Below are 14,919 nucleotides of genomic sequence, written 5' to 3'. Positions count from 1 at the left end.
AATTTGAATATAAAATCCAAAGCCCAAATATACATAAAAAAATTTGAAGATAAAATCTAAAGCCCAAATATCCAACCCAATATACCCCTGACCCATTTTAATTGACCCAATATACCCCTGACCCATTTTAATTGAGGCCCTATCCAGCTAGGGGCCCTGTGCGGTGGCCCCATATTGACCACCCCAGGGCCGCCTCTGATCAAGATGTGCAAATCTACCAAAGAAATATGGAGAAACTTATTCAACTCTATGAAGGTAATGATCAAACTAAAAAAAAACAAATTACATGTCGCGTAACGATACATAAGTTTGATAGCATCGAGATGAGGCCTGGAGAGTCTATGTCAGAATTTCATGAAAGAGCCAGTAGCATTGTTATTGTACTAAGTGTGTTTTTGGAAAAGTATAAAGCAATTGAGATGCTGCATTGAAAGTGATGAAAGAACCTCCAAGGAAATGGAATGTCAAAACCATAGCAATATGAGAATCTAAATATCTTAGCAAATTGAAACTACACGATCTATTAACATATTGCAAAGCTGTGAACAGTCTACCACCCAACTGATAAAAGTCTTGGCTGCTACAACAATGAAGTTATCAATTTCCAAGGAAAAATCAGTTGAGCAATTGAGTAAGCGCAACAAACTCCACAAACATAGGAAATAAAAAGAAAAACACTAGAGAAAATAAAGAGGGAATCAAAGAGAAGAAGAATAACGCACACAAGAATTTATAGATGTTCGAAGATTAATAACTTACATGTCACTTCTTCATCCACTTGGTAAAGAATCTACTAAAAGATTTTGATGTATACAAAACTTGTACAAATTCATTTCGATTAGGATTTATCACAGCCTAAATTGAAACTCCTATTTACAACTTAAACAATACTTAAAACTTTGGATGTCTTCGAAACTGAGTGATGTGCGAAGTCAGTATTTTCTGAATATGCAATAACAAATTCTTCGTAAAAGATTCAATCAATAATTTATTTAGTTATTTAATCAAATTTAATTATTTGTAATTTTTTTATTTAGTGAATTTTTTTTAAAAATTTCGTGTAGGTTTCAAAATTTTAATTATGTATAATTTAAATTTGTTTTAATTATGTGAAATTGTATTATATTTTTTAAATACCAAATTATTGGATGAAATAAAAAATGATTATTTCATCATCGTCTCACTACTGTAGAAAATGAGGTGAAATTACCAACTTCATCCCACCATTGAAAATGTCTGGCAGAGGCAAGAGACTGTGTATCCTGGTTGGTCAAGAAACCCATCCCAACCAATCAAGTCCGAAAATGGCCCTTAGCCCAAGCAGTCCAGCCCAGTTTATTATCAGATCCATAGCATAATCCATCCTTCTCTGCTAGATATCGACTCCCCCCTTATCCTAAAACCTCAAACCCTTCCACTCTGCTTCTTCTTCCTCTTATACTCTCTGTGCATTCAATTTACCAACGTGATTCTGTGCCATTTTTGTCTGCTTAACTAAATATGGCGACAAATGGTTTCTTGGTTACAGTCCCTGCGCGTTTCACCATGTCGAAAGCTTCATGTTCATACCCTTATTTATCAGTCACATTCAAACCAGTGAAATCCCATTTCTCGAGTTCTTGTTGTTCTTCCTCTTCAATCTCATTCCATTCTATATTTGCGATGAGCAAGAAAGAAACCCTTTTGAGAGTTTCTGTGATGTCTGGTCAGCAAGAAGGGAACAACCCAGCTGTTCTTGAAGAAGAACGAGGAGAGGAAGAGGAGGTTCTTCAGGGGATTGTCAACTGGGATATGTCGGAGAACGAAGCCGTGGGAGAGGAGAGTGATGGTGTCGTGGAAGCTGTGGGGGATGCTGGAGAGGATGATGGCTATGTGGAAGTGGAACCGCCTGAGGAAGCTAAAGTGTTTGTGGCTAATCTGCCTTATGATGTTGATAGTGAGAAGTTGGCTCAGATTTTTGAGCAGGCTGGTGTTGTGGAAATTTCCGAGGTAATTTGATGGTTTTTTTTTTTTTTGGAATTAAGATTTGTAGGATTTTTAGTAAAATGATTGATTTTTTTTATTGGTTATTGGTTTTTCATTGAGTTGTAATGAGATAGATAGTTTTTTTTCAGAGATTTTGCTTTTTTAAATGTGTTGTGGATTTGCAGGTCATTTACAATAGGGAGACTGATCAAAGTCGAGGGTTTGGGTTTGTGACAATGAGCACTGTGGAAGAAGCTGAAAAGGCTGTGGAAATGTTTCATCGCTATGTGAGTTTCATAAAAAAAAATATCAGATTGTTGGTATCTGTGTACTATGCTGCCTTGTTATGGCAGATTTAGTGGTTTATGGCAATTTATAGAAATATACTGTAGTAAGTTGATCAATTTGAGAAATAGTTGTTTGATTATTGTAGGAAGTGATAGTTTGGTGATTATAAAACTCTTGGTGTAGTTCGTGGGGACTAAGCATGATAGTGAGATCATCCGTTTGCTGCATATTATGGATCATCACGAGTTTGATACCCTCGTTAATCTTTGGAGAATAAATTAAATAATGTAGCTCATAAAACCTTTAAATTGATTATGGTCGTGATGTGATAAGTTCGGTTTATGAACTAGTTTGCATTTGTGTGACTCCAGCCCAAGATTTATGTCTGGGATCTCCATTTGTTAGGCCACTGGGTGTCACACGATCAGGGCAAGTTGTTGGCAATGTGATGTATTGTTTGGGTTGATAGTATTAGGTTGTTAAGGCGTTTGGATGTGATGGAAGTACATTTCATTTGATGATTAGCTCTAGAAGGATCTTATTTGTTGGTTATTGAGATCATAGGTTGTTTTATCTATGTTAATGGGTAGCAAAATGTTGGTCTCGGAAAATGGTTAGACAAATTAGTAATCACTGCATCATACCATTGATGTGCTGGACATGCTCAATGGTTAGAAGAAGTAACAGCATTCTTTGGCTGATTTTCGGGGGCTATTAATTCCCAACAAACTATATTACCCTGAGATGGCCGCCACTCTCCATACGAAATGGACTTTTAGCTTGGGACTAAATATAGTCCCTCTCAGGAGTGCCCAATTCTTACACGTGAATCATGAATGTGATGTTTGACAAGTTCCTCGCGCTTCTGATCATAACATAGAAATTATGTCTTTTGCATTATTTTTTTTCGTATCAAACCTGGTGGACAAACAAAAAGACAATCTTTTGGGAACTGTTACTTAGCATTTATTCCTGCGTGTCTTGGATACTTTACTTTTTGACCCCAACTTATCATATGTTACAGCTTCTAATTTCAATCCGTTCTTCTCTTGAACAGGAAATAAATGGAAGGCTACTAATAGTAAACAAAGCTGCTCCAAGAGGATCACAGCCTGAGCGCCTTCCCCGGGTGTTTGAACCCACTTACAGAATTTATGTGGGAAACCTTCCATGGGGTTTGGATGACGAGCGTCTTGAGGAGATATTCAGCGAGCACGGTAAAGTCAAAAGTGCTCGAGTAGTCTCTGATAGAGAGACTGGAAGATCACGTGGCTTTGGCTTTGTGGTGATGTCAAGCGAGTCTGAAATGAACGATGCCATCGCTAACCTAGATGGACAGGTGAATCCTCTTTCCCTTTATAATATAGTATCAGCATGCGACTGATCTCAGAAATCAATGTTAAATTGTTGTGTCATTAATTTTCTTGATGCAGAATTTGGATGGGCGAGCAATCAGAGTAAACGTTGCTGAAGAGAGACAAAGGCGTGGTAGTTTTTAATATGCTTAAAAACCAAAACTAGAATGTTTTGTTCCGATGTTTTTGTAGTTAGATCTCTCGGTGTTCGATAACCAGAACCAAGGAATGGTGTAGTTGTAATCAACAGTATGTTTTATTTGGATTGATGTAATTTTCTTGTTTGACTTGGATACGGAGGGAAACTATTGTTCTTAATGAATGGCATATAAACTATTTGATTATATAAACAACATATCGAATATGTTTAGGATTCATAATATATTATCAAATTCTAGGCAAAAACTTGTGTGAGACGGTCTAACGGGTCGTATTATGTGAGATAGATCTCTTATTTAGGTCATTCACGAAAAAGTATTATTTTTTATGCTAAGAGTATTACTTTTTATTATGAATATCGGTAGGGTTGACCAGTTTTACAGATAAAAATCCGTGAGACCGTCTCACAAGAAACTTATTTCAAATTCTACTATTTACTGGAGTTTGGATGTTGATCTGGTCCATGTTTCAATGCTATTGGAAAGGAACTGCTAGTATAATCTTCAATGTTGGGAGAAGATAGGGTGATCAAAGAAGATAATTCTTGAGTTTGATAAAAAAAAATTATGATTATTTCGTCGATGATTTGTTGCCCAACTGATATCAAAATCATAAATTTGAGATGAACTCAATGGTAAAAAAATATCCTTCTCAAACATTGTAAAAATATAAAAAAGTTTATTTTCAATTCGAAATTGATAAAAATAGTAATTATTTTTTTCTCGATGCTCATACTCTAATTTTGCAAACGTTAAGTGCGATGTATTTATTCTATAGTTTTGATGACTTTTTTAAATGATAGAATTTTGTTGATTTAATATATTTTTATTGACTTTTATAGAATCGAACAGATTTACAAACAGATTTATATGGATTTCTGTATATTTTTTATTTCAAGATTTTTGTAAATTTTTTGTATAGAATCTATGATTTTGCATCTAAATATAGCATATTATTTTTTACTAATTTTTTTGAACTAATAATTAATTGATATAATTAACATATTCAGTTTGAATTAGTTTTTAAAAATTATAATAATAAATATATTTAATTATTTAATCATTATATGTATATGTGTATATATGTAGATTTGTGTGTATGTTTGTAAGTTTTTAAAAATGCATAATTTTATTAATAAAATTAAGGGGAAATTATTGTTAAAAAAATTTATTAATTTTTTTAAATTGTTTTAACATTTTCAATTAATCTGTAAACGGTCGTATATATTCACGTGAAAAGAATATTATTTATAATATTATTTATCATTGTGTGAATATATATTTTTTTTATAAAAATATGATAATTTACATATTAATTGATAATACTAAAAAAATTTTAAAAATGAATTTAATCAAAAAATTAATAAAAAAATTAATTTTATTTATCAAAAAATTACTATTAATTGCCATTATATGAGCCAATAAAATTTTACGATTTTTTTTATATTTAGTGTAATAATTTTATTAAAAAATTCATTATTATAATTTTAAACTTTGTAGAATTTTAATATTAGAAGTCATAAAATAAAGAAATAAAATGAAATTTTATAAACAAATAAAACAAATTGTTTTATCAATTATATCATTTTTTTTTATAAATTATAACTTAAAATCTTAATTTTTTTAGTTTTTTATAATGTTTGTTGCGAGACTATTCATCTATTAAGATTAAACGACGTTATTTTTGTATCATATTTTATTATTATTGAATATAATATTCATTTGTATAAATCATGAATTTAAAAAACACAAAATCAATTATAATATTCAAAATTTCTTATGATATTAAAATAAAAATTAATAATTGAGCAAGAAAAAATAAAAAATCTGAAAAGGAAAAAGAAAATATATATATAATATATATATATATATATATATATATATATATATATATAGGGAATTGATACCCTGGGCGCCCTTTGGTGAGCGCCCAGTGGGCGACAGCTGAGCTGTCGCCCACATGTGCAGTTTATTTTTTTTTTAAAATTTGACGTTTCGCGACGGTTTTAAAAATCCGTCGCAAATGGCGACGGATTTTAACAAACCGTCGCGAAGCCCACATGTGCAGTTTATTTTTTTAAAAATTTGACGTTCTGCGACGGTTTAAAAATCCGTCGCAAATGCGACGGATTTTAACAAACCGTCGCAAAACGTCAAATTTTTTTTATAAAAAGAAAAGAGGGGACAGAGGGGCGTTCCCAAATTTCGTGTCCCACCTTCGCCCAACAGCCCACAAATGCATTAGACAGGTGGAAATTAGAAATAATTTACTACGCGACACAAACATGATGTTTTACGTCGACCACAGCGGGTTTTTATACATGTTCCATAAGTCATATGAAAGAGAACGATACAACAATATGGCAGCAGGAAAATTAAAACACCAAGATTTCTTGACAGAGAATGGTTATCATATTGAATTTGAAAATTCTACAATGCTAATTCTTGAATTAAGCGGAGGATCCTTCTCATGGTGACAGAAACCTCAAAGCTCGATGTTTCATCCACGACAGAGGTTTGATAAAGCACTATAAAATGGTTACCCCATCGCACATATTCAACTTGATAAAATAATAACCTTTATCAAATCCAGTTGTTAGAACCTGTAAAATTCAAAACAGTTATGAATAAAAAAAATATTGATGATTAACAACATATATTTAGAGATTTAAATTACCATCTATCGATCCAAAATCTTCGTCATCTGAGCTTTCTTCTTCGTTTTTATTATTAATAGTTGACCTGAAGAACGTTGAGTATGCCACCATATATTAATTTTGATGATTAACCAAATATATACAAAAATACTAAAAATTTACATTGTTGATAAACACATACCCGTCTTGCAAATTTGGACAGTTACGCTTGTCATGCTGCACACCTCGGCGTCCACACCCACGACATTTTCTTCCCTGTGTGGTTGCCTTCTCCTTTGATGACTTTAATCTCTTCCCACATCCCTTTGTTCTAATTTTTTGAGGATCAACGATATCAACAGCCCTATCTGTGGCTCTTCTACATTGACTTCCACCGCTTACTGTTGTAGTCATATTCAAATCTTTCATTTTGTTGCCAATATAATCAAACTGTGCATTCAAGAAATTTGTTCCCTCAACAGTCAATGATGCAATATCAACTAATGCAGAAGCTTTATAGGATAACCTCAAATGTCTTGACATCAAACATCTTTCTGGAGCTTCAACCACATTTGGCTCATCTGTAGGAAAAAATTCTACATTCTTTGCTGCTTGCGTCCAACGTTTCAGTATATATTTATCAGGCAAATGAAAGACTTGGTTTATACGAAAAAATGCTAACATATGCCTGCATGGAATGCCCTCAAACTGAAATTTCATACAACTGCACAATATATCATCCCCTTGTATGACATGTGTAAGCACTCTTGGTTTCGAAGAAGAAGAAGCTTGAAAATTCATTACCTTGTAAATCCCAAACTCATTTCTCACAGATTCTGTTTGCACGTAATAACCATGACTCTGACTCATTTCTTCTAGAAACTCCAACCATTTCTTTTTCGTGTAAACCGTCACCATCTGAGATTCCATTGGCCATTTGGACTGTAGCTTGGGACGCTCATTCATATCGACATGATCTGCAACTAACTCATTGTGTCTTTGGTGCCGGAGTGCCTTATTGAAACGAATGATAAAATCCATCAATGAGTTCTTGCTAGATATATATCTCTTGAAAAAAGCATGTGAACTTTCGGACCGCTGACTACTTGACATACCCGCAGAAAATACATGATTAAAATATGCTGGCACCCATTTATGTCGCAAATCAAACATCAACGACAGCCAATCATGTTGTTCCAAGTTAGCATTAGACATAGCAGCTTCCCAGGAACTCTCAAATTCCTCATCTGTGGAGGAATGTAGAATGGCATTCCTTATGCTTTCGTAGTGATCACGGAAAGTCATTGGGTTTAATTTCTCAGAGAATTTGTTCAGTATATGCCACAAACAATATCGATGTGTTGTTCGAGGAAAAACTTGTGATATGGCTTTCGTCAGAGCCGGATCTTGGTCAGTGATAATCAAGTTTGGGGCACCTTGACACATGGCTTCTAGGAATTTATTAAGCAACCAAACAAAAGAATCTGTTTTTTCGTCACTCAACAATCCACAACCAAAAAGAATGGTCTGATGATGATGATTAACTCCTACAAATGGTGCGAAAATCATCCCATATTTGTTGGTGTTGTATGTAGTATCAAACACAACCACGTCACCAAAAGCAGTGTATGCCCTTCTTGACACATGATCAGTCCAAAAACACCTGGTAAATCTGTTGTCCGAGTCAGTCTCATAATCAAAAAAGAACAATGAATTCTTCTCTTTCTCAGATTCGAAGAAATCGACCAATGTTTCTGCATCAATACCCTTATGCTCATCCCTAACACTTTGCTCGTAGTTTCTGATATCTCTTTCTATGAAACCTACATGTTCAGGCCCACCAGACTCTATCTCAAATAATCTCATTTGTTGACAAGTTGGCACATTGGCTTCTGCAAATTGTTGACTCAACATTTTTTTTGATGCAGAAATACCGCGATGCGAGCGTAACAAATGCACCTTCGACGGAGTCGATAATGAATGATTATGACTTTCAACGAAAGTACTGACAACCCAACCCGGACCTGTTTGTTCCTTGACAACTGAAATCTTGGACAAACATCCGGTTCTAGTCTCACCACGGGCTCTTTCTTTTCTTGGTTGATCTTTTTTTGTCTGTTTGCTCCATCGAATATCATCTGTATGCCCTTCTTTAAAGCATACAAATTTCTTCCATACAATTTCGTTCGTTTTCTTACTTTTCTTGCTATTACTCATTCTCGCGCTAAAACCGGATTCTCGGGCATATTGGTTGTAGAATGAGAATGCATCCTCTAACGAATCAAATCTCATACCAATCTGGGGTTTCTGATCATCACCGACTTGGGGGATGTACGATTGTTCATCTCCACTATATTGATCCATTTCATCTACAGTGGCGCTAGGCAGACGTGGGGTGGTGCTCGAAAATCTTTGCGGGCGGTAAGGTGCTGGCGAGGATTGTCTGGGGATTAACCGAGCACGATTAGCGACGGTAACAATATAATCATATGAGAAACAACATCAAGTATAAAATATATTTTAACAAAACATACTAGAAATGAATAAATTTATAAATACTCCAGATACATAAATAGCTAGATCATCAACACCATTTCCTAGTGCAATTAATTAAATATGCAGACTTACACTTCACAAACATTAAAGAACATGTATGCCAATACACCGGAAACCTTCAAAATCATAAATTGGAAATTTCTTCGGAATATGAAATTTAGAACTACATCGATTTACCTTCTGATGTCGTCGGAATATTTCCCCGCACGAGAGCTCCAGAAGTTCGCTCAATCTTCTTAACGTAAAGATTTGAGCGTAGGTGGGAGAAGGGCTGTTGGGCGAAGGTGGGACACGAAATTTGGGAACGCCCCTCTGTCCCCTCTTTTCTTTTTATAAAAAAAATTTGACGTTTTGCGACGGTTTGTTAAAATCCGTCGCCATTTGCGACGGATTTTTAAACCGTCGCAAAACGTCAAATTTTTAAAAAAAATAAACTGCACATGTGGGCTTCGCGACGGTTTGTTAAAATCCGTAGCCATTTGCGACGTATTTGTAAAACCGTCGCGAAACGTCAAATCTTTAAAAAAAAATAAACTGCACATGTGGGCGACAGCTCAGCTGTCGCCCACTGGGCGCTCACCAAAGGGCGCCCAGGGTATCAATTCCCTATATATATATATATATATATATATATATATATATATATATATATATATATATATATATAGTGACATGGATAAATAAAATGAGAGAAGATGGGAAGATAAAAGATAAGACTTGAAATGAAAGGGAAAATAAAGAGTTTGTGTACGATAAAGAAATTTTAAAAATCCATCCAAATCTTTAAGTTGAATCAAATACATTTTTTGATAATGTATAATTACGTACCGTTATTAAAAATCTATTGAAAATTTGAATATATCTATCTAGACTTTTATAGAGTGTTTAAAAGTTAATGTTTAATATCACTTTACATTTTTAAAACTCTGTAAAATTCTATTTTGAACATCGCTAGATTTCTATAAAATATACAAAAAATTTAATTGAATATCTTTAAACTTTTAAAATTACAAAATTCAATCATAATAAGTTCGAAGTCCAAACAACATATAAAGCTAGTAAGCAGTACAAGTCACTTCCAAGATTTTTTTATTTTATATATATTTTGTGCCACGTCACTCATATAAAATCGATTTATTTTCTTGAAAAAAAAAGGATTTATTAAAGTCGCATCACTTTGTTAGCGTTTTCAAATAAGGGAAAGCGTTTTTAGCAGAGACTCCAGTCTCCTCGATTGGCCACAGCAAGTTTAGAACATACATTGTTCCGTTTTGCAGCGACCGCTTGCGGGGATAGGAATTCAGAAAATAATTTTTTTAAAAAAAATTCTCAACTTTTCCCTTCTTCTTCGTCACCGGATGTCATCAGTTAATCATCACTGGAAATCCGAAATCAGTGGTTAAAATCCTTGACAAAGTTTTCGTGATCTGACGCAAAAAATATATTATCCAAGATGTAATTTTTCAAACTTGTGGTCTGATTTCTTTTTCTTGTTTTCTCCGATTGGTAGAATCAGCGATGAACCCTTTAGTTGTTTTCGTTTTCTGTTTCGATTTTTCTAAGGTCGCAAGAAGAAATAGCAGTGGAAGCAATAAAACATGCTTTGAAAGCGCTCAAGAAACGGCATTTACACGAAGAAGGGGCTCATTCTCCTGCTTTCACCGCTCTCTCTCGACCTATTCTTTCCCAGGTTGTCCCTGTTCCATACGAATTATTTTTAGGTTTGTGATTTCAAGTTGATGCTTAATTTGTATTTTTTTTTTGGTTTTTTTTAACAGAATTTAGCTTTCAGATTGTTTAAGTTACTTTGGTCTCAAATGCATTTTAGTAGTGGTATATATTATTGTGTGTGAGATAATTTTGAAGATGTGTATAGGGTTCTGGTAATTTTATGCTTTAGAGAGGAAAACTTTGCAGAGAAAATTTGAACGCATTTAGTTAGCACAACCATCATTTCTAATCAACTTTATTGATCATTAGTGATAATAGATTGAAAGGTTAGTTGGTGCTGAAATATATACTTTTTATGGCAACATTACTCGAGCTTCGAAATTCGATAATTATATCGGGCACTTTTCTATATAGTGGATTGTTTCACATGAGTGAAGGTATTTAGTGTATAGTATTATTTCATTCTCACTCTCGATAGTGATGATCGAGAAGGGATATTTAATTTAATAACTAAAATTTTCAAGATATGATTTGACTAGATGAGGGAATTTGAGAACTATTACTCAATTCAGAAATACTTATTTAATGAAGATGGTTTTTGCTGGGTGTGGTTTGAAATACCAAAATTAAATAAGCTGAATATATGTTTGGAACAGAGAAAATTTCAGAATTATTTGAAGGAGTACAAGAAAAAACAATACCAAAGTCGGAAACATTTTATATATTTGGTTGCACTTTGAATTCAACCAGCCAAAAGCCTTTTTAAAAGCCTCTTTTTTCATTAGTGATTTGATGACTACCTATCTAAGTCCGAGCCGACGCCAGCACTCTGTCTATTTAATGCTTAGATTGCAAGTTAGGTTGTTGATTTAAAATTTCAGGTTTGTACGAGAAGATATCTCATCCTATGCTGTTTAGAATTTTTTTATTTTCTAATGAGTGTTGTTTTTTTACATGAATGGGCGAAATGAAACTCTTATTGCACTGGAGATTCATTCAAAATTTTAGGATGCATAAATTGTGATACTGATTTTGATGATTGTACTGATTTTATTGGTTATGTTTGTTATTTTTGTACTTGAAAGAGACATGAAGGAAATATTTGCATTTATGCATAGTTTTTGTGATTTCTCAAAAACGAATTTTGGCTTAAGTTTGTGTTTTAATCTTAGGGCTCAGAGTGGAAAGAGAAAGCTGAGAATCTCGAGTTGGAGATTCCACCAGTTTTACAAAGCTCAATCTCGGCTCTCAGAACAACTTGCCATTGAAGTGGCTGATTCCAGAACTACAAAATCCTTACTGCAGGAGAAGGAATCCTTGATATCTGATTTGCAAGATGAAATTAGTCAATTAAGGTATGAAGTTCTCATTTTTCCTTCAATTTCTTTCGTTGGAATTCCAACGGGTTCCAATGGATACATGTATGGGCTGTGGGGTATTGGACTTTTGAATTTATTGTATCTGTGTGTCAGCTTAACTTTTACTCATTTGCAGGGATGAATGCTCTCGTTTAGCTGATCTGTTAGAAGAAAAGTCAAAGGCTCTAGAACTGTTGATAGATGAGCACCAGGATCTTAAAAAACAACATGAAGCAACCACTGTAAGAGCTGATAATGCTCAGGCGGAAAACAAGAAATTGATTGACCGTTGGATGTTGGAGAAAATGAAAGATGCTGAACGCCTTAATGAGGTAGTAAATCTTTGCTTGAAGTATGACATCATCGTTCATGTTAACTTAGAGAAGTATGATTTAGTTGACCGAGACAAGGACTGCCATTGTATTGTTTCATTGTCAGTTGGGATTCAATATCATGGTCCAGCTTTTAATACATAAAATACTTATTTGGTTCGAATATGTTTGTTTTCTTTCATAGTGATTTTCCAGTAGGAAACATATGTTAAACAGGCGAGAGCCAGCTTGTTACTGTGATGTATTTGCAACTTCTTGTGTTAGGCTAATGCCATTTATGAAGATATGATGGGGCTTAAGGGTATTAGCATACAACAAATTGCCAATCAGCAAGTGGATGGTTTAGTTCGCCGCAGTGAAGAAGGCGCCGAATATTATGTTCAGTCAACCATTCCCACTATTTGCAAGCAAAGAATCCCAGCCCATGAAGGTGGATGTGCCTCAATATTATTCGAGTATAATTCCGATAAGTTGTTTAGTGGAGGGCAGGACAAATCTATAAAAATATGGGATACAACTACAGGTTCTTTGAGTCGTACTCTTCGTGGTTGCCTTGGTTCCGTTCTTGATGTTTCGATCACCCAAGACAACAAATCTGTCATTGCGGCAAGCAGCGCAAATAATTTGTATGTATGGGACATAAGCTCTGGCCGAATAAGGCATACTCTCACTGGCCATGTAGACAAAGTTTGTGCTGTGGATGTCAACCGAGTCTCTAACCGTAATGTTGTGAGTGCAGCTTATGATCGCACGATAAAAGTTTGGGATCTTCAGAAAGGCTACTGTGTCAATACCCTGATCTTTCACAGCAATTGCAATACTCTCTGCTTTGGCATGGATGGACGGACCATTTGTTCAGGTCATGTAGATGGAAATCTGCGCCTTTGGGATATTCAGACCGGAAAACTTCTGAGTGAGGTTGCTGCACATTCTTCTGCAATTACATCTCTATCATTATCAAGAAATGGAAATGTTATCTTGTCTAGTGGAAGAGACAACTTGCATAACTTATTTGATATGCGTACTCTCGAAATCTGTACAACATTGAGAGGTAATGGGAATAGAGTAGCATCTAATTGGAGCAGATCATGTATCAGTCCTGATGAGGGCTTTGTGGCTGCTGGATCTGCTGATGGGTCTGTACATATTTGGTCTGTAGCGAATGCGAAAATAGTTAGCACACTCAAGGAGCTTTCATCTCCCATATTATGCTGTTCATGGAGTAATCTCGGGAAAACTTTGGCTGTCTCAGACAGGAATGGTAACATATGCATATGGACATAATAGTATTTTCCTACGAAATCGCTCATGTTTGATGAAGTCAGCTCAACTTCAAAGTAAGCTTCCTAAAGTCATTTTTCCTTGGCTGTGAATAAGATTATTTGTGATTATTAATTCTTGAGCAAAGATCTGTTGGTAGAAGGATGAAACTGTAAAAGTAGCCTAAAGTGAAGTAGGGTATTGTATATATGGAAAACTTCTCTTGTTAAAGATTGGTATTAGTACGAGCTTTGGCATTGATTGTTTATTTTGAAGTTTGGTATTATTTGTAGCCACTTCCGTCATATAGTCAGGTATTGTTTATATATCATTCTAAATGTTGGCATTTCTTCATTTCTGCATCGAGTATGTCACGTGCTCAGAGCATATCTAAATCGACGTTGCTCAACAATAATCATCGTAAAACATTAAGTTTCGAACTAAATGTGGTAGCGCGTACAACTGAAATAACATAAATCTAATCGGAAATGCATGGACTTGAAATCATCTTCTTCACCACCTCCAAAATCTGGTTTCCTCGTCTTATTGGTTATCGTTCTTATCTGAGAAGGGTCTGGGAAGGGAGTTAAGAGATGAGTGTTTGGTTAAACATTCAATAAATGAGAGTGGATCGAACACAACAGATTGAACTAGTTAGTAGATTAAAAAAAATTATTTTCCCATTATTAATTTCATGTTTTTGTTTAGTTGGCTCAATTAATCACAAGAAAATTACCCACACCTAATGAAAGAAGCTGACTACATCTTGGAGTACATGGTATGCCATTGAAGCATGCGATTTCGAGTTATGAGGAAGAAGAAGAAGTTGAACAAGTTAGTATATCAGAATCAACAATATGATAAAAATAGTCAAAAATTAAAAGTTGGTGTATGAAAATCAAATTTTGAAAACTTTATAGATCAAAACTAAAAAACGAACAAGTTAATAGACTGAAAACACTATTTTCCTGATTATTTGTGAACGGAATTTATTTCCCAAGATTATTTTTCTTTGTTGATATGATTTTGAATATTTACTTTTGATTTAGTCTTTCTAGAAAGTGATAACTAGGCTAAGATTTTTGTGATAAGATATCTTTGTTTAAAAAGAGTTTGTTTCTAATAAAACTCTTACTTTCCATATTGTGTAGGTTTCCTTGTCGATAAACCTTAAGACTATAAATAAGAGGATTCATCTCATGCAAAGGGTGGTGATTTATGCAGACGCACATATATACTCTTGCACCTTTGCATGTCATAAACTTTAGAGAAAACAATCTACAATTGCTGTTGATCGAAGAGTGTTGAATCCACGTGTTGTCGTGATTGTTGGAGGCATC

At 34.4% G+C, this 14,919-nt stretch overlaps 4 protein-coding genes across 4 annotated transcripts; 2 read left to right on the top strand and 2 right to left on the bottom strand.

Moving 5' to 3' along the window:
• The first annotated feature begins 1,364 nt into the window (after positions 1-1,364).
• On the top strand, positions 1,365-3,926 carry LOC140819832 (28 kDa ribonucleoprotein, chloroplastic-like). Its single transcript, XM_073180071.1, has 4 exons — positions 1,365-1,989; positions 2,151-2,252; positions 3,311-3,592; positions 3,687-3,926. Exons 1-4 carry the CDS (start codon positions 1,501-1,503, stop codon positions 3,750-3,752), a joined length of 939 nt encoding a protein of 312 aa, XP_073036172.1. The 5' UTR covers positions 1,365-1,500; the 3' UTR covers positions 3,753-3,926.
• A 2,037-nt stretch (positions 3,927-5,963) lies between these two features.
• LOC140819712 (protein FAR-RED ELONGATED HYPOCOTYL 3-like) lies at positions 5,964-7,218 on the bottom strand. The gene is made up of 3 exons (XM_073179891.1): positions 6,605-7,218; positions 6,444-6,508; positions 5,964-6,369 (listed from the first exon to the last, which is right to left on the bottom strand). The coding sequence occupies exons 1-3, from the start codon at positions 7,201-7,203 to the stop codon at positions 6,350-6,352; spliced, it is 684 nt and encodes a 227-aa protein (XP_073035992.1). The 5' UTR covers positions 7,204-7,218; the 3' UTR covers positions 5,964-6,349.
• On the bottom strand, positions 7,203-8,766 carry LOC140819239 (protein FAR1-RELATED SEQUENCE 5-like). The gene is made up of 2 exons (XM_073179250.1): positions 7,292-8,766; positions 7,203-7,206 (listed from the first exon to the last, which is right to left on the bottom strand). Exons 1-2 carry the CDS (start codon positions 8,764-8,766, stop codon positions 7,203-7,205), a joined length of 1,479 nt encoding a protein of 492 aa, XP_073035351.1.
• Positions 8,767-10,182: 1,416 nt separating this feature from the next.
• Positions 10,183-13,933, top strand: LOC140819661 (autophagy-related protein 16-like). The gene is given in 6 exon segments (XM_073179836.1): positions 10,183-10,413; positions 10,522-10,648; positions 11,802-11,846; positions 11,848-11,984; positions 12,124-12,319; positions 12,584-13,933. Coding segments are annotated over 6 exon segments (1,527 nt in total). The 5' UTR covers positions 10,183-10,411; the 3' UTR covers positions 13,604-13,933.
• Positions 13,934-14,919: the final 986 nt, after the last annotated feature.

The sequence above is a fragment of the Primulina eburnea genome, chromosome 18, assembly GCF_022965805.1.
Source record: "Primulina eburnea isolate SZY01 chromosome 18, ASM2296580v1, whole genome shotgun sequence".
Taxonomy (NCBI): Eukaryota; Viridiplantae; Streptophyta; class Magnoliopsida; order Lamiales; family Gesneriaceae; genus Primulina; species Primulina eburnea.
This window is presented reverse-complemented; position numbering and strand designations above follow the sequence as displayed.

Excerpts from the sequence above, each read along its gene's own strand:
- LOC140819832 (XM_073180071.1), top strand. The coding sequence starts at position 1,501 with ATGGCGACAAATGGTTTCTTGGTTACAGTCCCTGCGCGTTTCACCATG. Across the intron at positions 2,253-3,310 it reads TGGAAATGTTTCATCGCTAT|GAAATAAATGGAAGGCTACT; the intron begins GTGAGTTTCATA and ends TCTCTTGAACAG. Across the intron at positions 3,593-3,686 it reads TCGCTAACCTAGATGGACAG|AATTTGGATGGGCGAGCAAT; the intron begins GTGAATCCTCTT and ends TTCTTGATGCAG.
- LOC140819712 (XM_073179891.1), bottom strand. The coding sequence starts at position 7,203 with ATGAATTTTCAAGCTTCTTCTTCTTCGAAACCAAGAGTGCTTACACAT. Across the intron at positions 6,509-6,604 it reads TGTCCAAATTTGCAAGACGG|GTCAACTATTAATAATAAAA; the intron begins GTATGTGTTTAT and ends AACGTTCTTCAG. Across the intron at positions 6,370-6,443 it reads AGATTTTGGATCGATAGATG|GTTCTAACAACTGGATTTGA; the intron begins GTAATTTAAATC and ends TGAATTTTACAG.
- LOC140819239 (XM_073179250.1), bottom strand. The coding sequence starts at position 8,766 with ATGGATCAATATAGTGGAGATGAACAATCGTACATCCCCCAAGTCGGT.